General features: G+C 41.5%; 1 protein-coding gene across 2 annotated transcripts in view; it reads right to left on the bottom strand.

The window, feature by feature from the left end:
• Positions 1-4,404: 4,404 nt before the first annotated feature.
• NOS1 (nitric oxide synthase 1) overlaps positions 4,405-23,834 on the bottom strand; it is a 120,353-nt gene continuing 100,923 nt past the window's right edge. Inside the window, exons 24-28 of one of the 2 annotated variants that reach the window (XM_044290759.1) lie at positions 23,410-23,531; positions 21,811-21,959; positions 19,167-19,361; positions 7,719-7,837; positions 4,405-5,261 (exon numbers count right to left, since the gene is read on the bottom strand). In XM_044290759.1, the coding sequence (XP_044146694.1) occupies positions 5,246-5,261; positions 7,719-7,837; positions 19,167-19,361; positions 21,811-21,959; positions 23,410-23,531 (601 nt within the window). In that variant the 3' untranslated portion in view covers positions 4,405-5,245. Of the gene's footprint in view, positions 5,262-7,702; positions 7,838-19,166; positions 19,362-21,810; positions 21,960-23,409; positions 23,532-23,834 lie in introns of both variants that reach the window. The other variant, XM_044290766.1, reaches the window with a different exon arrangement.

Below are 23,834 nucleotides of genomic sequence, written 5' to 3' on the forward strand. Positions count from 1 at the left end.
CTATTTGCACAGTCCATGCGAACAAAGTTACTTGGTACTAAAGCTCTGTCAAATGGTTTTAACTTGTTGTCCTGTGACTATCATGAAGGAGATCCCATCATTTCATTTCTTTAGGACAAAGATCCTCAGCCTTTTTACCTTGCGCCACTTAACTTTGAGTGATGGTCAGGAACCACATTAAACTCAAAATAAATGAGATATATCTTAAATATAGAGTAACATGACAAGGAACATTTGTGGATAGAAATTAGACAATAATACTATAATAATAATATAATAGCATCCAGACTGGCTGTGTTTGGTGAATAGGAAATGACTGTAATAATGTAATTTGCCAAGGCATATAGGCACAACTAGGGACTCCAAATCCGTGGTTGGGGGCCACTGCTTTGGTGGATTGTTAAACATAAAATAAAGTTGCTTTCAGGGATTGGATAGTTACATGGATCATTTGGTAGTCGAAATGACTAGCGACCAAATACAAATGCAGTTTAATTACAGGAATCACAGTGTAATTATCATGGTATGGGTGTTTTTACTTGTTATATGTCAGTTTTATGTCTATTCAACTGGTAATTTGTGGATCTGTCAGGTTTCAATGCTACCCTATCTGAGGGCTATCAGGGTAGCATAGACCATCTGATTGGAAATATTCTTTCAATACATTCTATATTTTGATTTTTTTTTTAAGTTTCTTTAAATAGATAACATAATTACTTTTACATTGCACATTTACATTTTATATGCTGTAGACAACAAACCTAGCTGTTTTCACACCGTTTTCAGCGATGTCATGATAGTATGCATTAACTAAGCTAAAACACATTGAATAGATGAAGAAAGATGGTTTCCTCTTAGTAAAATGCACATTTGTATAATAAATGACCACTAACAATAGAATCGAACTGCCTATTAAACTGATAATTATAGACGTAAGATCCCATCTTTCATTTTAGAACTGATGGGTGGGCAGGACATTACAATGCATATAGAGTGACCACTCGTGAGCCTTTTATAACCCCATATTCAAATGGTTGCAGAGCTGATTAGGGAGGGTGAGGAGATGAGGCCTCTCTACACATTACGCTCTGGCACTTGCTTATACTACATAATGGTAAGTGTTCCTGTCAGGCTGCCCAGCCATGATGGCATATCAGAGGCAGGATCACACCGTTACCATCTATTGTAGAGCAGTGTAGTGAGGCCCTGCCTCCTCACCTCCCTCGGCAGTTCTGCAAGTGGTGGCAACCAGTCCTGCTCATATTGTAGGACAGGCTGCTGGTGGCCATTTTATCTCATTCCTGGAAAACCCCTTTAAGAAGATGTTCATCTAGAGAACAGTCAACAAATTAAAAGATGAGCTTCTTTTGCTATGGCAGGAGTAGAGACAAATGTTTTTTTTTTGAAAATGTACATTTATGTGAGTAAAATGAATTCAAGGAAGATGGCAGCCATCAACAGCAAGTGGTACAGCCATCAGGTCTCTATGCCAATAAAGGGCCTGAACTCCTATTGGTTGCTACCCACCCAGTCACTGCATGAGAGCTACAAATATACCTATAAAATGAAAGGGCAATGAAATGTGAAGTAAAGGAAAACGTATTCGGAATTAAGTTTCAACAAGTGTAAATGCATATCCCTAACTTAGTATTTGTTCCATTTTACCCATCGACCCACCATATGTTATGGGCCTGAAGGGCTACATAAAGATTATATTATTCAACTTCAATTCAAAAAGCTTCCTGCCCACCAAATACATGTTATAGGGGACAAGATGGAGGTCGACTAATATATTAGAGATTTCAGAGCCCTGTTTCTGACTATAGGAAAATCCTATGAAAAAGATAAGACACCCGCATGATGACAGCAGTGTCACTGATGATGTCATAATGGAGGACATGTCATAGTTCCATAATATAGACACAGCAGCAGCAGCCTTTCATGGATGTAGAGGGTCCACAAGGAGAACAAAACTCTCCCGGCCCTATCTTCCAAACCAGTTCTGGTAACTTCTCATCAGGTGAACGTATTTTACTGTATTTGTTACCCTAAGCAGTTTCTCTTCCGATGGACCAGATCCATAGTGTGATTTGAACCAATTTGTTGGTCAGATTGCAATTTGAATGCAGGCTGTACTTTTTCCCTCCTCCACAGCAGACCAGAGTTGGTCATGGTATTTGCTGCTTGAATGCTGCCTTATGTTGAGATGTCTGACTGTATTAACATTATAATAAATGCAATAAAAGTTTAATTCTTAAAGGGGTATTCCCATTTGAGACATTAGGGATAATGACCCCTATGTCTGATAGGTGCGGGTCCCACCTCTGGGACCCACACCTATCTTTAGAGCGGCGCCCTCAAAGTGCCGCACATATTCATCCGCCCTCCATTGATTCCTATGGGAACGCCGGAAATAGCCAAGCTACACGCTCGGCTATTTTGGGGAGACCTTTTGAAATTAATGGGAAGCGCACTACTGTTCCATTCACTTCGATGGGGCTTACGGAAATAGCAGAGACAGTGCTCGGCAATTTTCGGCGCTCCCGTCGGAATGAATGGAGGGCGGCCGTGCATGTGTGATGCGCCCTCTGGGGGCTTTGTTCTAAGTATAGGTGCGGGTCTGAGAAGTGATCCTAGTTATATGCTACCAGTGTTCGAGATGGGAATACCCCTTTAAATTCTGTTATTTCATCAGCAATGAAATCTTTCATGTAATAAGGTTTAAATTCCATAGCGTTGCTAGTGGTCATTTAATATCTTCATGTGCAGCTCCACTCCTATAACATTTGCAATATCACAATATATGGATGACAGAAATGACAAGACTACAGCATGAAAATCCTCCAGCAAGCTTATATATAACTTAGACTTTTTTGCTCTGCCATAGAAGGGTAAAAAGCAAGTGTCTATGAAAGATATTAAAGCATTTACCCCTGAACAACATTTTTGAATGAGGCAATGTTCACACGAGATGCATTTTCTGCCCAAAAAAATGCACAGCAAACTGCAGCTCAATGCATGTGAATGGTGCTTCTAAATACCTATTCATACACTGACGGAAAAACCTTTGTTATTGCAAAGGGTTACATAGATCGGCAGAATTGTATCGAAATCCGCAGGAGTATGGTGCAGACTTTTATTGTGGGTTTTTTGCATATTTTTCAGCAGCAAATCCACCCCATGTGGACACAACCTAAATATATAGATTACATCTAAGTAAAAAGTTGAGTAAAGTTGAATATACAATTCATTATTTACAGCACTGATCTTGAGCTGCAGAGCTGCATTCACAATTCTGCTGGTTATAGTTGGAAACAGCTGAAATATCAGACAGCTTAACTGGGGCAGATTCTTCTATATAGTGTCTGGCAGGGGGGACTGGGAATGTAAAGTGACTTTGGAAAGAAAAAATAAAAGTGGCCCCAAGTTGACAAAAGGTTGGTGGGTATAAGGGGTCAACTCAAGTAGGTGGGGGCAGCAATACCTTAGAGGGGCAGTATAGTGTGCTATATTTTGATATTTAGTTCTGCCTCAAAACCAAAGTGCAGTACAATATACTGCCCCAACAGAACCAAATACTACAGCGCAGAACAATATACTGTCCCAGCAAAACCAAATACCATAGAGCAGAACAATATACTGCCCCAGCAGAACCAAATACCATAGTGCAGCTCAGTATATTGCCCCAGCAGAACCAAATACCATAGTGCAGCTCAGTATATTGCCCCAGCAGAACCAAATACCACAGAGCAATACAATATACTGCCCCAGCAGAACCAAATACCATAGAACAGAACAATATACTGCCCCAGCAGAACCAAATACCACAGAGCAATACAATATACTGCCCCAGCAGAACCAAATACCATAGAACAGAACAATATACTGCCCCTGCAAAACCAAATACCATAGAGCAGAACAATATACTGTCCCAGCAGAACCAAATGCAACAGTGCAGCACAGTATATTGCCCCAGCTGAACCAAATACTACAGAATAATACTATATACTGCCCCAGCAGAACTTCTCAAGACAGCATTAAATCATTATGTACCCAGCCAGCGACTCCCTGAGGGGGTTCGGGTAGCTCACTGGGCACATCTGACCGGTGTGGTCTATGGCCAGTCTACCCTTGGTGTCTGGTGTAGAGACTACAATTACCATCATTTTTGTCATCTCAACAAGATCTGTGCAGACATTCAGCCATCAAGGAAACTGAGGAGATTCCAGCTCTGAAGCTGCATAATTGTTAATGCTGCTCTGCTGTATAAGACAGGGAAAAACTAAATAATGCAATGTATTTACAAAAGTGCTCAACTTTTTATGTAGATTAAAGGGGTTTTCTGGGCTCCCAATATTGATGACCTCAGGATAGCTCATCAATGTCCCATCGGGAGGGGTTTGACACACGGCACAGCGACTACACTTTGAACAGAGCTGTGGTAATTCCAGTGGATGCAGAGAACAGCTGATCTTCGGGATGCTGAGTGTTGGATCCTCACAGATCAGATATTGATCATCTATCCTGTGAATAGGCCATCAATATCAGGAGCCTGGAAAACCCCTTTTAATTCTACAGGTAGATGACATCCAAGGTGATCATAGTAAGAAAATACACAGCAGATTGAAGACTATAACAATTTTGGCTGTTTGCATAAAAGATGACGTAAATGTTGAAATCTTTAACTCTTATTTACTACCCGGACGTATTTTAGTCCAAAAACACAAAGCAAGGCCTGAGGACAAGAACAAGATTCATGCACCAGAGAATGGTGTTTTTTTTTTGTTTTTTTCTTGCATTTAATATCTTGTTTCAAGATGCAGCAGCGGAATCTCAAGCAGACTTATCTTAGTGAGTTTATATTGAAAACAACTGGAATCCCATCGTTACAATGGAAGAGATATCATATATATGTCTCTTACATAAATTAATATATGTTAATGAGCAACGGACAAGCACGGCAGGCAGATCAGTGCTGATAGTCCCAGTTAAAAAAATGCCTCTGAAGTTACAAAATCCATCTTGTAAGGGAGGCTTTTCGTGAGAAAGAAAAAGCGAGTTAGTATATGTAAATCTCCACATTGCCCTAAGGGTGCGGAGTCATCGGCTGTTGTCATACATGCAGTACACACAGTTTATGTATGTCTCCACAAACAGTGTACATGCAGGTGTGGTATGCCATGTGCATGGGGTGTGTTGTGCCTCATGACCAGTTTGCCATTTGTGAACAATGAAAATATTCCAGTTATGAGCAGAAAACCCTAAAAAAGAAGGAAAAGCATATTGTCATTTTTTTTTCTGATAACATGTACACATGATTAAAGTAAATGAAAAGTATTGGGACACATATCTTAATCAAAGGGTTGTTCTTAAGAGCTCAGTGAATTCCAGCGTGGTACTATAATAGGATGTCACCACTGCAACAAGACAGTTCATGAAATTTCTTCCCTCCTAGATATTCCACCATCAACTGTTAGGCCTCTTTCACACGGGCGTCATGTTTTTTGCCCGGATAAGAGGCGGGTGCGTTGCGGGATAATGCACGTTTTTTCCGCGCGAGTGCAAAACATTGTCATGCGTTTTGCACTCGCGTAAGAAAAATCGCGCATGTTTGGTACCCAAACCCGAACTTCTTCACAGAAGTTCGGGCTTGGGATTGATGTTCTGAAGATTGTATTATTTTCCCTTATAACATGGTTATAAGGGAAAAAAATAGCATTCTGACTACAGAATGCTTAGTATAATAGTGCTGGAAGGGTTAAAAAAATAAAAAAGTTAACTCACCTTATCCTCTTGTTCGCGTAGTTCGTTCCCGGTCTGTTCTTTGCTAGCTGTGGGCTTGGGCTGAATGACCTGTGGTGACGTCAGATCACATGCTCCAATCACATGGTCCATCACCATGGTGCTGGAGCATGTGATCTGACATCACCACAGGTCCTTTAGCCCAAGCCCACAGCTAGCAAAGAACAGACCGGGAACGAACTACGCGAACAAGTGGATAAGGTGAGTTAACTTTTTTATTTTTTTAACCCTTCCAGCACTATTATACTATGCATTCTGTAGTCAGAATGCTATTATTTTCCCTTATAACCATGTTATAAGGGAAAATAATACAGTGAATAGACTGTCACCTAGAACCCATGCGTGAAAATCGCACCGCATCCGCACTTGCTTGCGGATGCTTGCGATTTTCACGCAACCCCATTCACTTCTATGGGGCCTGCGTTGCGTGGATTATCGCACCGCAACGCACAATATAGAGCATGCTGCGATTTTCACGCAACGCATAAGTGATGCGTGAAAATCACCGCTCATGTGAACAGCCCCATAGAAATGAATGGGTCAGGATTCAGTGCGGGTGCAATGCGTTCAACTCACGCATCACACCCGCGCGGAATACTCGCTCGTGTGAAAGGGGCCTTAGTGGTATTATTCCAAACTAGTGCATAAATGTCACCAATGCTTTGCTGACCCAAAAACTGCAGTTATAAACCTCCTATGGCATGCAAGCCTTACTTCACCCAACTTAATGCCAAGCGGAGTGGTGTAAAAAAATACTGTAGTAGTGGAAAGAGGTCCTTTGGAGTGATGATGAATCACAATTGGACAATTGTGTGCTTCCAACTTTGAGGAGATAGTTTGGAGAAGGCCCTTTTCTGTTCCACCATGACTGTGCCCAGGTTCATGAGGTAGGTCCATAAAGGGATTGTTGGGTAAGTTTGATGTGGAAAAACTTGAAGAGCCTTGACCTCAAACCCATTAACTAGAATGGAGTTTACAAGCCAGGCCCTCTCATCCAACATCAGTTCCTCACCTCACAAATGCTCTTCTGGATAAATGGCTGAAGATTCCCACAAACACACTCCAAAAACTACATATTAATGCCTCTGGATTTAGAATGGCATGTGATAAAAGCTCCTGTAGGTGTAATGTGTAGGTGCCTCAGTAGTTTTGTTGATATAGTGTGGATATGTGATAAAGAGATAGACATATCTGAAATAAATAGATAGACCGATGGATAGGTGTATAGATGTTTTAAAAGAGAAACTGCCTTAGGCCTCATGCACACGACAGTTGTTTTTCTTGACCTCCGTTACGTTTTTTTTTTTGCGGATAGGATGGGGACCCATTCATTTCAATGGGTCAGCAAAAAAAAATGCTGATAGTTCATCCGTTTGTGTTCCGCGTCCATTGTCCGTGTTTCCCTTCAGCAAAAAAAATAGTGCATGTCCTACTTTTTACACATTTGCGGACAAGGAAAGGCATTTATTACAAGGGATATGTGGAAAAAAATTGATCCTCCCAAAAAAACGGATGCCGCATCCGTTTTTTTTGGCGGGCGAACAATTTGCGGATGCAAAAAACAACTGTCGTGTGCATGAGGCCTAAGGCAGAGTTACAGTAAAGGAAAAGATGCTCTAGAATTGTTATATTACAGAGAATATAAGTATTTGTTACTACAGACTGTTAAGATGACCTTTATAATATTTCCTACTTTAGTTCAACGAATTATGGATTGAAAACAATAACACTTTCCTATATATTTTGTGTTGTTTTTCTGTTGTTCTATTTTCCCAACTAGATGTGTCAGGAAAGGTGACAGTTATTATTATTATTATTTTTTTTAAATCTAATAGGAATGTATTATCAACTAATTAGTGGCCGACAAGAAATTAAATAAAGGTCACAAGTTTCTACAAACCTAGATTGTTACTCACTCATCTGAGTCCTTTTTGCTTTCTTCAATAAATGCAATTGATTCAGATCTGAGACGATTTGTAACTTCATATGTCCGTAGTGTCACTCCAAATATGTCTTCATGATATCTGTTGTCATCCTAAAAATAAAAGACAATAAAATCATGAAAATGCTATAGATTCAGATCGGAAGGTTTGACCTGTCTTTTACTTAGGTTGTCTTATCATACTCATGTACTTGTGATTCTTCTGCAATAGAATTTACTCCGAGACTCCAAAAAAACAAGCATTACTCCCCTTTTAATTCCCCTGCTGCTCCAGCACGAATGACCAGTATTACTTTATGTGGTAATAACTTTAAAACGTTTTACTTATCCAAGCCATTCTGAGACTGTTTTCTCGTCACATATTGTACTTCAATGGTAAATTAGAGTCAAAATATTTCATTTTTATTTATAAAAAAATACCAAATTTAACAAAAATTTGGAAAAATGCTCAATTTTCTAAATTTATATTTCTCTGCTTTTAAAACAGATAGTGATACCTCCTAAAATAGTTATTACTTTACATTTCCCATGTCTACTTTATGTTTGGATCATTTTGTAAATTACATTTTCTTTTTTTGAAACGTTAGGCTTAGAAGTTTAGAAACAAATCTTAAAATTTTTAAGAACATTTCCAAAACCCACTTTTTAAGGACCAGTTCGGGTCTGAAGTCACTTTGTGAGGCTTACATAATAGAAACCACCCATAAATTGCCCCATTTTACAAAACTACACCCCTCAAGGTATTCAAAACTGATTTTACAAACTTTGTTAACCCTTTAGGTGTTTCACAAGAATTAAAGGAAAATGTAGATTACAATTCAGAATTTCACTTTTTTGGCAGATTTTCAATTTTAATCCATTTTTACCAGTAACAAAGCAAGGGTTAACAGCCAAACAAAACTCAATATTTATTACCCTGATTCTGTAGTTTACAGAAACAAACCATATGTGGTCGTAAACTGCTGTACAGGCACACGGCAGGGCACAGAAGGAAAGGAACGCCATATGGTTTTTGAAAGGCAGATTTCACTGGGATAATTTTAAGTTGCCATGTCACATTTGAATACCCCCTGATGCACCTCTAGAGTAGAAACACCAAAAAAGTGACGCCATTTTGGAAACAACACCCCTCAAGGTATTCAAAACGGATTTTTACAAACTTTGTTAACCCTTTAGGTATTTCACAAGAATTAAAGGAAAATGTAGATGTAATTTCAGAATTTCACTTTTTTGGCAGATTTTCCATTTTAATCCTTTTTTTCTGCTAACAAAACAAGGGTTAACAGCCAAACAAAACTGTCACGGCCATGGTGTGTTTTGTGACACTTTCCTTCACTTGGTTGCCCGTGGCAACGTGTGGTGTTGTGTGCATGTGGTGGCAGTGTCTCAGCCCTATGGCTGATCCCCAGGACATGATTACCACGCATGCCGTTGCCCGCGGCAACAGGTGAAGTGTGGGTTTATGTGTGTACTTCCCCTTTAAGTGGCCGTCTTCCCTTGCCTGGTGTTGGAAGGGTTAATTCTCTTCTGTGTGTGTGAACACTGGGTGTGTCTGTTGGGTGTGGCTACTTGGGCCTATAAAGCCTCAGTGAATATCTCTGAGGGGGTACTTCAGCCATGGTTAGCTGGAGCAGCCTCCTGTGTAATTCCATCTGCCAGTGGGGGCCACCCTTGTGGTCATAAGTTCACGTATGGTGTTTAGAAGATGTTTGTTTGGTCTCCTTGTTATTGCAGCATATGGTTTTCTGGGTTCCCGTGTGATGTCTGTTGTGTGCTGTGTCCTTTGTGTTGTTCTGGACAGCAGCACTTGTACTTGGGTTCCAGGTTGTGTGTCTGTGGCAGGTAAGTGTGGTATTTGTCTCACTTACCTGTCATTGCCATATGTCTGTTCATGTTCCCCTTTCTATGTAGCTTGGCCTGTGAGACTCCTGTCCCTCCGTGTCTAGGAGGAACAGGTCGTCTTACCCTGCTCCTAGTCCAGGGCCACCCTGAGGGCTAGCAGGAATATCAGGTTCTGGAGTATAAACCCTCCTACCATCAGGGTCGGCTCATACGGATAGGAGACAGGGTCAGAATTAGGGATGTGTAGGAGGTGACCTGCTCCCTGATTCCTGTCCTGGCCTGGCATTGACCATCCGCTTTCTGATACCGCACGGCAAGGCGCAGAAGAAAACTCAATATATACGGCAAGGCGCAGAAGAAAAGGAACGCCATATGGTTTTTGGAAGGCAGATTTCACTGGGATAATTTTGTTAACTGGGATAAGTTGCCATGTCACATTTGAAGACCCCCTGATGCACCCCTAGAGTATAAACTCCCAAAAAGTGATCCCATTTTGGAAACTACGGGATAAGGTGGCAGTTTTGTTGGTACTATTTTAGGGTACATATGATTTTTGGTTGCTCTATATTACACTTTTTGTGAGGCAAAGTAAGAAAAAATAGCTGTTTTTGCACTGTTTATTTTTGCTTTTTACAATTTTCATCTGACAGGTTATATCATGTGCTATTTTTATAGAGCAGGTTGTTATGGACGCAACAGCACCAAATATGACTTTTTGTTTATTGTTTTTTGTCAGTTTTACATAATAAAGCATTTTGAAAATAAATATTTTTTTGTGTCTCCATATTCTGAAAGCCATAGTTTTTTGGGGCGATTGTCTGAGGTAGGGCCTCATTTTTTGGCGGGATGAGATGACGGTTTGATTGGTACTATTTTGGAGTTCGTATTTCTTTTTGATCGCTTGGTATTACACTTTTTGTGACGTAAGGTGACAAAATAATGGCGGTTTTTACACATTTTTTTTTTTTTACGGTGTTCTCCTTTATGTGATATTTTTATACAGCAGGTTGTTACGGACATGACAATACTAATATGTATCCTTTTTTTATTTATTTAAGTTTTACACAATAAAAGCATAAAAAAATATAATCATGTTTAACCCCTTAAGGACACAGCCTTTTTACACCTTAGGACCAGGCCATTTTTTGCAAATCTGACCAGTGTCACTTTAAGTGCTGATAACTTTAAAACGCTTTGACTTATCCAGGCCGTTCTGACATTGTTTTTTCGTCACATATTGTACTTCATGACACTAGTAAAATTAAGTCAAAAAAATAATTTTTTTTGCACCAAAAAATACCAAATTTATCAAAAATTTTGAAAAATTAGCAAATTTCAAAGTTTCAGTTTCTCTACTTCTGTGATACATAGTAATACCCACAAAAATTGTGATGACTTTACATTCCCCATATGTCTACTTCATGTGTGAATTATTTTGGGAATGATATTTTATTTTTTGGGGATGTTATAAGGCTTAGAAGTTTAGGAGCAAATCTTGAAATTTTTCTGAAATTTACAAAAACCATTTCAGGTCTGAAGTCGCTTTGCGAGGCTTACATAATAGAAACCACCCAAAAATGACCCCATCTAAGAAACTACACCCCTCAAGGTATTCAAAAGTGATTTTACATATGTTGTTAACCCTTTAGGTGTTGCACAAGAGTTATTGGCAAATGGGGATGAAATTTGAGAATTTCATTTTTCTGTCTAATATTTCATTTTTACCCATTTTTTCCACTAACAAAGCAAGGGTTAACAGCCAAACAAGACTGTATCTTTATTGCCCTGACTCTGCAGTTTACAGAAACACCCAATATGTGGCCGTAAACTACTGTACGGCCACACAGCGGGGCGTAGAGTGAAAGGTGCGCCGTATGGTTTTTGGAAGGTTGATTTTTATGGACTGATTTATTTACACCATGTCCCATTTGAAGCCCCCTGATGCACCCCTAGAGTAGAAACTCCCTAAAAGTGACCCCATCTAAGAAACTACACCCCTCAAGGTATTCAAAACTGGTTTTACATACGTCGTTAACCCTTTAGGTGTTGCACAAGAGTTATTGGCAAATGGGGATGAAATTAGAAAATTTCTTTTTTTGCCTTATTTTCCATTTTAACCCATGTTTTCCACTAACAAATCAAGGGTTAACAGCCAAACAAGACTGTATCTTTATTACCCTGACTCTGCCGTTTACAGAAACACCCAATATGTGGCCGTACACTACTGTCCTGTTTCAACCTCCCTGATGCACCCCTGGAGTCGAAACTCCCTAAAAGTGACCCCATTTTGGAAACTACGGGATAAGGTGGCATTTTTTGGGGGAGTATTTTTAGGGCAAATATAATTTTTGGTTGCTCTATATTACATTTTTGTGAGGCAAGGTTACCAAAAATTGAAATTCTGATATTTCATCTCCATTTGCCATTAACTGTTGAGGAACACCTAAAGGGTTAATAAAGTTTGTATAATCATTTTTGAATACCTTGAGGGGTGTAGTTTCTTAGATGGGGTCAATTTTAGGGAGTTTTTACTCTAGGGGGGCATCAGGGGGGCTTCAAAAGGGATATGGTGTCAATAAAAAAGGCCATCAAAATCGGCCTTCCAGAAACCATGTCGGTCCTTTCCTTTTGTGGCCTCCCTTTTACGGATACAGCAGTTTACGACCACAAATGTGGCGTTTCTGTAAACTGCAGTATCAGGGTAATAAATTTTAACTTTTGTTTGGTTGTTAACCCTTGTTTTGTTACCGGAAAAAACGGACTGAAATGGAAAAGTGCCAAAAATAGCGGTTTTGGCACCGTTTTTTTTTTTTTTTTAACCGTGTTAATCTGGGTAGTTAGGTCATGGGATATTGTTATAGAGGAGATTCTTACGGACGCGGCAATATCTAATAAGTCTTTACAATTATTTAGGTTTTTGACTATATTATCTTTTTTGATACAACATTTTTTTTTGGGTATCTCTAAAGTCTAAGTGTCATTTTTTTTATTTTCTTTTAGCCAATTATCTTATGTGGGGGCTCATTTTTTGCGGGATGAGCGGACGGTTTTATTGGCACTATTTTGGGGGCTATATGACTTTTTGATCGCTTGCTATTAAACTTTTTGTTATGTAAGGTGACAAAAAAATATTTTTTTGCACCTATTTTTTTTTTTTTTTACTGTGTTAATCTGGGTGGTTGGGTCATGGGGTATTTTTATAGAGGAGATTCTTACGGAGGCGGCGATACCTAATAAGTCAACTTTTTTTTACAATTATTTAGGTTTTAGACTATATTATCCTTTTTGATACCCTAAAGAAAATTTTGTATCTCTAAAGTCTAAGAGTCATCTTCTATTTTTTTTTTTTATCTGATTATCTTATGTGGGGGCTCATTTTTTGCGGGATGAGATGACGGTTTTATTGGCACTAATTTGGGGGCTATATGACTTTTTGATCGCTTGCTATTAAACTTTTTATTATGTAAGGTGACAAAAAAAAACTTTATTTGCACCTTTTTTTTTTTTTTCTGGACCGTGTTAATCTGGGGGGTTAGGTCATGGGACATTTTTATAGAGGAGATTATTACCGACGCGGCAATACCTATGTCTACTTTTAATAAATTATTTTAGTTTTTTTGGGTGTCTCAAGTCTGAGAACCATTTTTTTTTATCCGATGTCAGTGCTAAATTGGGATATAAATTTAGTACTCCATGGAAGTGTGATACTCCCTGAAGCAACTGTCAATGCAGAGGCCCGGATGATCGGGGCACTGAGTAGTCGTGTCCTTCCGTATCCCCCTCCTGCGACACACTCTGCACTTTTTTTGGGTTCGTCCCTTCTTTCCAGTATGGGGGACCGCACCTGGAAAGTGTTGGCCAGGGACGATCCGGGCGCCTACAGTTCCCGAGGTACTCCGGCCTGCTCTTTCCCGGTCCGAAAAGATCAGGGCCTTGAGGACTGCCTCATAGAACTGGAGGAATGTCCCTGTGCTGCCAGCGCTTCGGGATAGTACAAAAGAGTTGTACATGGCAACCTGTACCAAGTAGACCGCAACTTTTTTGTACCATGCCCAGGTCTTGCGCATGGCGTTATATGGCTTGAGGACTTGATCCGAGAGATCAACTCCTCCCATATACCGATTGTAGGCGACGATACAATCGGGCTTGAGGACCGTTGCCGCGGTACCTCGCACAGGGACAGGGGTGATGCCGTTACCATGAATTGTGGACAGCATAAGGACATCCCTCTTGTCCTTATACCTGACCAGCAACAGGTTTCCAGTGGTAAGGGCACGGGTCTCACCCCTGGGGATAGGTACCTGGAGGGGGTGGGCAGGGAGGCCGCGTTGATTTTTCCGCACGGTCCCACAAGCGGACGTGGATCTGGCGGCAAGGGACTGGAACAAGGGGATACTGGTATAAAAGTTATCCACGTACAAGTGGTAACCCTTATCCAGCAGTGGGTGCATAAGGTCCCTCACAAGTTTCCCGGTAACACCCAGAGTGGGGGTACATTCTGGGGGTTGAATCCGGGAATCTCGCCCCTCGTATACACGAAATTTGTAAGTGTACCCTGAGGTACTCTCACAAATTTTGTATAGCTTCACGCCATACCTCGCCCGCTTGGAAGGCACATACTGGCGGAAAATGAGTCTCCCCTTGAACGCAATGAGAGACTCATCAACCACGACCTCCCTTCCAGGTACATAGGCCTCCATGAATTTGGCCCCAAAGTGATCGATGACCGGCCGTATCTTGTACAGACGGTCATGGGCAGGATCACCTCGGGGTGGACATGCTGCATTATCGGAATAATGCAGACATTTCCGGATGGCCTCAAACCGGGAGAGTGTCATAACCGTACTGTAAAGTGGGGTCTGATATAGGACGTCCCCACTCCAGTACAGCCTGGCACTGGGTTTCTTGACCAGGCCCATATGCAGCACGAGGCCCCAAAATGTCCTCATTTCGGCTGCACTGACCGGCGTCCAGCCACCGGGCCTGGCCAAAAAGGAGCCCGGGTGTTGAGCGACGAACTGTTGGGCGTACAGATTCGTCTGCTCCACCATCAGATTTACCAGTGGGTCACTGAAAAAATGACAAAAAAAGTCATATTCAGTGTAGCCCACTGTGGAAATCTGGATTCCTGATTGGCCTACGAAATCGGGAATCACGGGCTCGTATCGCTCTGGGCTACACCAGACAAGTTCACCGGCAGGGTGCTCCGGTGGATTTAACTGGTGGGCCGGGAAACCAGTACGAGCCCCAGAGCTGCTCGTACTAGTGTGGGCCACAGGGTCCCTAACATGGCGGTCCCCTTGCTCCGCCTGGCGGCGTCTCCGCCGCCTTGGGGGCTCATCATCATCGCTAGATGATGAGGAGGATGCGGATGACAACAGGAATGTGGGGTCATCCTCATCCTCACTGGGACTCTCGGACTCGGAGGCAAGCTGGGCGTATGCCTCCTCAGCCGAGAACGTCCGGCAGGGCCATAGGGGAGTGTGTGTCTGCGTGTATATGTGCGTGTGTGTAACTCTTTATTTGGTGTGCGTGTGTGAGGGGGCACGGGTGTTCACGAACTCACCCTAAAACTAACAGAAAAAATAAATAAACTAACTAAAAAAAGGGCAAAAAATGTGGGGAAAAAAAATTCAAAACTGCTGATCAACCGTCCGAAGTTGATCAGCGGTGGGGTGTGCGATGCGCTAACAGTGGCCGGACGCTAAGTGCCGGCCACAGTCAGCGAACTCCAAAAAAAAAAAAAAAAAAAAAGCACCCCAAAAAAGGTGGGGGGGGGGGGGAAGTGGCAGGGGGAGGGGGGCAAGTGGCAGCACCCCTGGGGGGTCTAGGGTCACACAGCTGTGCTGTGGACCCCAGACACCCTAACTGGGGTGATGCAATAAAAGTTCAAAAAAACTACCTTTCCCTTTTTTTTCCCCTGCCTAAACCAAACTTTCCCTAGCTGTCCCTATGTACCTGATGGGGTGCTGGGGGCAGAGATCGGGTCCTGGGGGGGCACAGATCGGGTGCAGGCAGCGGTGCAGCGGTGGCAGCAGACACGTGCAGGCAGCTCCTCTCTCCTCCGGCTCCGGAACACAAAAGGAGGAGGAGAGGGGCGCCTGCCTCTTTTGAATCTGCCGCCGGACCGCCCACAGACCAATCAGAAAGCGATCCTGAGTGGTGATGTCACCATCACCACTCAGGATCGCTGGATGGTGATTGGTGGAGTGAAATCACACCACCATCACCATCCTGTTCCGGGTTATCGGGTCTTCAGAGACCCGAATAACCCGGAAACGCAGAAAACCGCAGGTCTGAATTGACCTGCGGTTTTCTGCGATCGCATACATGGGGGGGTCACCGGACCCCCCGACGCATTTGCCCCAAGTGCCTGCTCAATGATTTGAGCAGGCACGGGGTTCCGATCGCCGCCGGCCGCGCGGCGGTGATTGAAAATGCACAGGGCGTACATGTACGCCCTGTGTCCTTAAGTACCAGGGCACAAGGGCGTACCTGTACGCCCTGTGTCCTTAAGGGGTTAAGTGTCTCCATATTCTGAGAGCCATAGTTTTTTTTATTTTTTGGGCGATTGTCTTAGGTAGGGTATAATTTTTGCGGGATGAGATGACGGTTTGATTGGTATGATGTTGGGGTGCGTATGACTTTTTGATCGCTTGGTATTTCACTTTTTGTGATGTAAGGTCACAAAAAATGTCTTTTTTACACGTTTATTTTTTATTTTTTTTACGGTGTTCATCTGAGGGGTTTAGTTCATGTGATATTTTTATACAGCAGGTTCTTATGGATGCGGCAATACCTAATATGTATACTTTTTTTTATTTATTTAAAGGAGTTATGCACTTTTTTTAAACTGATGATCTATCCTCTGGATAAATCATCAGCATCTGATCGGCTGGGGTCCGACACCCGGGACCCCCGCCGATCAGCTGTTTGAGAAGGCAGTGGCGCTGGCAGGGCGCTGTGGCCTTCTCGCTGTTTACTGCAGGCCCAGTGATGTCACGACTAGTATCAACTAGCGTGGGCGGGGCTAAGCTCCATTCAGGTGAACTGCAGAACCCCTTTAAGTTTTACACAATAACAGCATTTAAAAAAAAAAAAAAATCATGTTTTAGTGTCTCATATTCTGAGAGCCATAGTTTTTTTATTTTTTGTCTGATTGTTTTATGTAGGTGGTCATTTTTTGCGGGATGAAGTGACGGTTTGATTGTTACTATTTTGGGGGGGCATATGCCTTTTTTATCGCTTGGTGTTGCACTTTTTGTGATGTAAGGTGACAAAAAAATGATTGTTTTAGCACACTTTTTATTTTATTTTTTCTACAGCGTTCAGGTGAGCGGGTGGATCATGTGATATTTTTATAGAGCTAGTAGTTACAGACACAGAAATTCCCAATATGTGTGGTTTTCTTTTTTTTTTCTATTTATTTTTACAATTTTATTTGTTTTAGGCTACATGCACACGAATGTTATGGCTCCATGTCCGTGCTCACTTGAATGGGGTCCGCCATCCGCATCCGACGGTCCGAACCGCAAAAAAGTAGTGCATGCGCTACTTTTCTGCGGTGCACAGGCACGGCCAGGAACACCACGGAAGCACTCCGTAGTGCTTCCATGGGGTTCCGATCTGTGCCTCCGTTCCTCATCTCTGTGATTACAGACCCATTCAAGTGAATGGGTCCGCGATCCGTGATGCGGAATGCACACGTCCGATGCCCGTGTATTGCGGACCCGCTGTATGCATGTAGCCTTATTTGGGGAAATAATGTATTTTTTTTACTTGAAACTTTATTTTTTTTTATTACGAAAACCCCTTTTTTTTAAACTTTTTATTATTTTTATTTTTTGTCCCACTCTGGGACTTTAACTTCTGGGGTCTGATCCCCTCTGCAATGCATTACAATGCAACCTGTATTGTAATGCATTGGCTGTCAGCTTTTCTGCTGACAGCCTGCCTGTGAGACCCAGCCTAAGGGCTGGATCTCACAGGCTTCCATAGTAGGCAAACTGCGATGCCTATGGAAGGCATCGGGCTTGCCTTTTCTGCCATTGGGTCCCCGCCACTGCAGGGGACCCGATGGGGAAGCGGAGGGCACCCATACCCTTTGCATGCCACGGTCAGCTTTGACTGCGGCATACAAGGGGTTAACACACCGGCATCAGTGTTTTCACCAATGCCTGCGTATGCAGCAGGGTCCCGGCTGTCAGTGACTGCAGGGTCCGTGCCGCTGATCGGGTGGGCGCAGCTCCTGCACCTGCCCCATCAGCCCGCCGTACATGTACGGCGCGGATCCTTAAGGGATTAAGCAGGACTGCATGCACTGACTCCACTAGCTTATTTGCCACTGATCTGCCAAGAAAACGTGTGCTGGTACCTCGAGAGAGTCCATTGGAGGCATGGGTGGCAAACAATAATGTTCAGTGATGAAAGCAGGTTCTGCCTTGGTATTAATGATTGCTGCATCAGAGTTCGAAGGAGGGCTGGAGAGAGTCAACTGCCATCATGCACATTGAGGAGACACACAGGAACACCATCATGAGAGGAAAATTTTAAGTCAGTTTTGATTGAGTCTGTGTTGGGGTACTTTATGCCACATTTATCAAATGTCTGATGTTGTTTGATAAATTTGTCTAACACTTAGACCTAACACTTTTGTCTAGAGAGTGAGATTGTCCTGGAGTGAGATTTCAACTTTAAAAAAAAAGTCTCAATGATAAATCTGGAGGGAAACTCATTAACACAGCGTACCACACCCATTTTTCCACTCATTACAAAACTGGAGTGCACGTTTTAAAAATGCAAAAAGTCTCAAATTTTGTACAAGTGCAAAAAAAGTTGCTAAATTTAGCGCAATTGCTTAGATTTTGCACAAGCGAGTGCAAAAGCCCTATTTTTGTGACTTTTTGATGCCAGAATAATAGAGTGATGGTATGATAAATCAGGGCCTAGGTGTGGAGATGTGATGTTCCAACAAGATAGCGCCTACACACACACTGCAATACTACACAATGTGCTCTTTAGGGTATCCAGCAGCTCCCCTGGCCAGTCTGATTGCTATATCTCTCCGGCATCCAAAATGTCTGGGACTGGCTGGGGTCACGGATTTCCCATACATAGCAACCTACAACCACCTTAGCTGAACTGCAGGTCCAAGTCCAAAAGCGTGGAATGTCATACCACAGGGGGATATCCAGCATCTGTATGACCATTAGCATGCCAGAGTAGCAGCCGGTATTGCAGCAAGGAGAGATGCCCCCCAGTATTAATGTGACCCTGCCTCTACGTATACCATGCTGCAGAACCCAAAATAAAGGGTGTTGTGTGATCATTGACCAAGCACCTCTAGCAGTTTATACTTTATCAGTCTCAGCTCAATCCCATTAAACAAATATGATCTCTCACTGAAGCAGGTTCTTTATTTTATCACAAGGCCCCTTAGGTACTAGTATAAAGTATTCTGAGGAACATTCAGTCACCAGAATAAATACAGGACAACAATAAGACAAATCTCTTCACGGTGGACCGAATCACCTAGAAGTGGAGCTGTGTACGCAGCTGGCATTTATAATCGCTCACTTACCCTTAGTTTACTGATGAAGGCTCCTGCTTTTTCAGGGCTCAAGTTCCCACGTTGTTTTACAATCTGATGAAGACTTTTAAGGACATCTCCTGCCATAGTGACGTCCCCACATACATATATGTGCCCTCCCTGCTCCTTTAGGGCTTTGAAGGTCACCTCAGAGAGCTGTTCACGCAAAACGTCTTGCACATATTTCTTAAAGTACGAAAAAAAAATTCAAGAAGACTATACGTTAGTGTTTTACTTTTTTTAAATAATACATTGTATCTTGACCAGTTATATTTCTGTGCTACAATGTCAAAAAATCGAAGAAAAAGGGCGTGAAGTAGGTTAAGGCAAATTTTTTTAGGGATTCCTATAAAATTGCAATCACAAATAATACCTGTCATACATAAATTAGAGTGAAAAGAGTGACACTATATACTCTGGTCACTTAAATTATCTCAATTACAATTGGTACTTAATTGGTCTGAAACTAGTATTTGAAAAATAAAAATTAACTGACTTCAATACTCTCCTGGTTTAGATTGGTTGGTCCATCTCTGGATATCGTAGGAATGGAAACTGACCAAAAGGAGTGGGTCAGATATATTACAAATAACATTAATGGTACTAAGATAGTCCAAAAATAGCATAATTTTATTAGAAAATCACAGAAAGACACATGATTGACACAAGTCACACAAAGACATTTAATACAGGTCACAATACATATTAAAAACCAAGGGGACCGATGGTGAACTGCCGGTATATATAAATAAAGTGCACGTGCAAAAAACTTCCTGATTGGTCATCAGTAGGAAGGTATGTTATACCTACACACTATGGCTCCAAATTGGCATAATTTACCCAGATACTGAGATGGGAGTGATAATACATACCACAAGTGGCTAGCTGAGGCAATAGGGTAAATAGAGTTATAACCAGCACATAGAAAAATCGTAGGAATGGGACAGTACCTATCCTTATTACTAACTGCAACATGAGATTGTGGTTCACCTGCTGCAGCTGAACCATGAGATGACCCCTTCCGGAGCCTGTCCCTCCAAACTAAACGCCCTACATTGCCTATGTATTACTATGCAATAAAAGGGACATTTCAAGTAAAGTATTATGGCAGTATATATGCAATAAAAATATTGTTTTTTTAACGTGCATTTTCCTCTCTGGTAGCACCTCCTACTTTTTAATCTTTTGGTCCACCTTCTCCTGCTTTCAGTAGCTTTTTTCTTTTCAGGGAGCAGTGATCTCATAGTAAAGTGGCACTGACACCTTTCATTCATTCATCCCTACTTCTAAACTGATGGAAATAAATACAAGCTATATATCTCTCTAGACCAGGGATGCCCAACCTGTGGTCCTCCAGCTGTTGCAAAACTACAACTCCCAGCATGCCTGGGCAGCCTACAGCAATTAGGGCATGCTGGGAGTTGTAGTTTCGCAACAGCTGTAGGGCCGCAAGTTGAGCATCCTTGCTCTAGACAATGGAGCAGGAAATTCTGGGGGCATTACATATTTATGTTCTATGGAGGGGGAAAGAACTAATTGCAGGGCATCCCGGAGGATACAGGTGCTTGATGAGCTGCTGCCTACCTACACTAAAGGAAACAAGTCCTCCAGATATGTGAGTGCAAACAGTTTTATACTCATGGATTAACCTCTTTAATAATCATACTGTTCCAGCAGTTTTTACTGGAGTCATTTGGGGACCGAAGAAGGCTTGATATAAGTAACAGTTTAAGTTAATGTTGGGCTTGGCATGTTTTTTGCAAAGAAGCTGCTATTAAAAGTCACCCGCTTTTTATGAGATTTTTTCCTATTACTTACACACATTTCTGCAGATTATATTCTAAAGATTAAGGGTTGATATAGAACACCCTTATACTTCTAAAAAAGAAGAGCTGCGGCATCTGAGGTGTGTAATATTATTTGCAGCAGCTGGAACACAATAATGCATATTATACACTGCAGCTACATAGAGCCACTTTTTTCAGTTGTTGGCACCACCATAAAAAGTGCCTGGGTGGTGCCACTCATCTCTGCATAATCTTCAGGTTCTGATATCAAAATGTGAGGTTTATACAGATATTTATACAGATCTGTCTATAGAAGATTTCTGTCTCATCTTATACAAAGTTGGTACTTTGATCCCAATCAAAAACATCTATAAACTCTAGGAAATTTCATTGCCTTACCCTTTCCAAACTCTATTGGGGATTACTGTATCCAGTTTAAAGTGGTTGACCATCTTGGCCACCATAGAAGAACCCACAGTAAGTGCCGGTACAAAAGTGGCCTGGTGGCCACCACTTTGCTGTTTCGGTAACCCCTATAACAGTGAATGGGAGATATGCAAACAGCATTGCACAGCAGTCTACACTGTTTCCATAACTCCTGAGTTATGGAAACAACATAGCTTGCTGTGCTATGCTGTCTGTGTAGCTTCCACTCTTCCACTGCTATAAGAGTTAGAGAAACAGTGAAGAGCGGCCTGCCCGGATGTTTCCATAATGCTGCCCATTCCAAGCCAGCGCTTACCATGGGTTGTTCCAATCTCAGCCATGAAACGCCAAGATGGGACAACAACTTTAATATTTTCTGAAGGAAGTATATGGTTTATAGTGGGAATCCTGCATTTGACTACCTTTGGTTTATTCGGTTCCCGGGAATACGCTGTGAACAGTTCTTTAAACACTCCTTTGTTCTTTGCAAGCATTGCTTCTTCTTTATAGATATGATCAATCTTTGATTCCCGACATCCAAACACTAGTATCATTGGACAAGGTTTCATTCCTAAAAATATGTAAATCAATCATTTTTAGTGCATATATATTAATACACCAATATAATATAATTTCATCGAAACAACCTTCATTTCAAATGAAGACTGATAATCTTAATCAGGTACAAGAACAAAGACTCTTGATCAAGGACTGTGGCATAGTTTTCATTATAGTTTACTGGAGTTACAAATCAACCTCTTTTGGTTCTGATGATGTCCTAGGTTTAGACTGTGTCCTTCTACCATTCTTTATGCTGCAGTTTCACTTAATCAGGGTGACATCTGTATGCATTTGCCAGAAATATAGTTCTTTTTTATGACTATGAATGTAGGGAAATAATATAGAGACAATAAACCAAACCATTATCATGGTACAATTTAAGTATGATCCCTAAGCAAATGGATCTTTCCTATTGTCTGTGATGCTCCAAATCTTGAATTTCCGCCTAGGGGCAATGGCATGTTCCTTAAAAGAGAACACATGACTCTTCGTGGTATTTGAATCTTCTTCTGAGCAACTCCGAGAAGTTTTTATTTTTATTTGTAGTAATGTATTCAACAAAGACCTATATATCCTCATAGTGTGCTATATGGAGGTGGTTAGCATTGCATGGGAAACTAAGAATGCCTTTCTCTGACTAGGGTATATATACAAGATGTTGCAGACTAGGTTTATCCTGTAGAATATATGATTGTGTTTGTTTACACATCAATTGATAGGTATAGTCTGTGTCTAAAGAAGATATATACAAACAATAATTGAAAATACAGTATTTTTGGACTATAAGACTCCCTGTTTTAGGTAAAAATATTGCTTAAAAGTGGTTGCGTCTTCTAGTCCCCATTATAGATCCCCATTACTGCTTCCTCAATCATCCGGCAGAGTGCTCGTACAGCGCTTTTCTGTAACAATGATAGAACTGTGCATCGGCACACTTCTCTCTCTCCCTGCCCGACTTCGATCTGTGTGATCAGTCCAGGCGGGAGAGGAGGCTGAAAGATCATTCAGCTCATAGAGAGGACTGTGAGAAATGCAGACCTCTCTATCCTGAAGGTCCCTAGGCAGCAGATAAATATATGAAAGTTTTGAGTTAGTGTAGCTAAAGAACATTTGGCAATGTCACCAGTCGGAGGAGTCTTACCAGGAGGACTACCAGTGGGTACTGTATTGTAAACTGTAACTTGTGGTGTTCATTGTGATGATGATATGCCTATCAAAAGATGACAAACTAGGATGAACAGGAGCTGACTATAAACTATTAATCTCTCTCTACTCTAGACTACTAAACTCAGTGACATTGACCCCTCCCATTCATTAAACTACCATTGAAGTTTTCATAAGTAGAAAATATTTATAGTCCAAAAATACTGGTATGTTTATTTGAACTTACTATATCACTATGTAGAGTGAACTTAGATCTGTGAGAACCACATGCTATGGTTACTTGATAAATATCTCACCTTTATGCTGGATATCATACAGGCGTTGTTGCCAGAAGCTTCTAAAGGGTGCAATACCAGTCCCAGGACCAATCAGGATGCAGGGCACATGTGGATCTTGTGGCATTTGGAAACTGGGTGCTCTAATGATAAGAAATTCATATTGAGACCATATACCGCTAATATTTGGTAATTCATCTTATTATTATGCAAAAGTACATCATACATCCAAACCTTAATGAAGTGAACAACTAATCAATCTGCATGGTAATTAGTTGGAGTTTGCAGAGCTGCACTGTATGGTTTGCTTTGTTAAATCCTAACAATATTTTAATATAGCATATATTTTCATCGTAGTTATTGCTGAATTAACTTGCTAGCATGTGATCTAGCTATCTATCTAAAAGTGGTTACCACAGCTGCCCGGCTATAGCACTAGGATATTG

The sequence above is a fragment of the Bufo gargarizans genome, chromosome 1 (assembly GCF_014858855.1).
Source record: "Bufo gargarizans isolate SCDJY-AF-19 chromosome 1, ASM1485885v1, whole genome shotgun sequence".
NCBI lineage: Eukaryota > Metazoa > Chordata > Amphibia > Anura > Bufonidae > Bufo > Bufo gargarizans.